At 24.8% G+C, this 902-nt stretch overlaps 1 protein-coding gene across 1 annotated transcript; it reads left to right on the top strand.

Moving 5' to 3' along the window:
* Positions 1-526: 526 nt before the first annotated feature.
* On the top strand, positions 527-659 carry LOC136795467 (protein farnesyltransferase/geranylgeranyltransferase type-1 subunit alpha-like; the record flags this gene model as incomplete). The annotated part of the gene is given in 1 exon segment (XM_067046116.1): positions 527-659. A coding segment is annotated over 1 exon segment (130 nt), but the record flags the coding sequence as incomplete, so codon positions are not given.
* Between the last annotated feature and the right edge of the window lie 243 nt (positions 660-902).

The following is a 902-nucleotide window of genomic DNA, read 5'->3' as shown; positions in this document are numbered from 1 at the left end:
ATTAAATATTAATTTGTTTCATTATATAACCTTTACTTTTTTTTTTTTTTTTTTAATTAATTTATAATTGCTTGAAGTCAAAAAAAAATAGAACAAAAATACAATCTTTTTCAATACATATATTATTCTACTTTTTGATGTCCTCCACATCACAATAAAATTCACTGTTGGTATCAAAAGTAGTACATCTACAACTTTATAAAGTTTGTTAATTTCATTAAATAAATATAAATTGTAGATGTACTATTTTTAAAACCAACAATGAATAATATTGTGATGTGGAGGACACAGTGTTCCTGAAATGTCTAAAAATAAAACAAATACATGTGTAAAAACATTGTATTTTTGTTGTAGGTTTTTTTTTAATTTTAGGCAATTATAAATTAAACAAAAAATTTAATACTGATGCTACTTACAAAATACTAAGCAATTGATAAATTTAGCAATTCGTCCATAAAAATAATTTACTTTTTTTTTTCAGGTTAAGGACTCTATTTAAGTATTATTTTATGCATTTTTTGTTACAGATGTGTTCTGATTTGGCTAATACGCATGATAAAATACGACAAAACTACTGGAACTACATTTCTCGTACATTGGAAGATAAATTAGAGAAAAATAAAATTGAATGTGATAATAATACCATTTTAGAATGATAATTATGTTATTTTAATGTGTTAATCCTTTATTCTAATGTAACATATGATTAATGAGAACTGGTCAACGTTGCCTATTGATCTTTTATAGGCTGAACTAGTCTTTCCTTAGCTATGTTTGCATAGCTTGCAACATGGCAAAAATGCTTATTTCGTGATGTCTACTATAGTCCTAGTAAAATTTCCATTTGGTCAAGTTTAAATCAATAAATTTGCTCCCTTTCAGACGCCAATATTCCAGAGAAT

This window comes from Halyomorpha halys, unplaced genomic scaffold, assembly GCF_000696795.3.
Source record: "Halyomorpha halys isolate HHAL.00 unplaced genomic scaffold, Hhal_1.1 Scaffold5224.1, whole genome shotgun sequence".
Taxonomy (NCBI): domain Eukaryota; kingdom Metazoa; phylum Arthropoda; class Insecta; order Hemiptera; family Pentatomidae; genus Halyomorpha; species Halyomorpha halys.
This window is presented reverse-complemented; position numbering and strand designations above follow the sequence as displayed.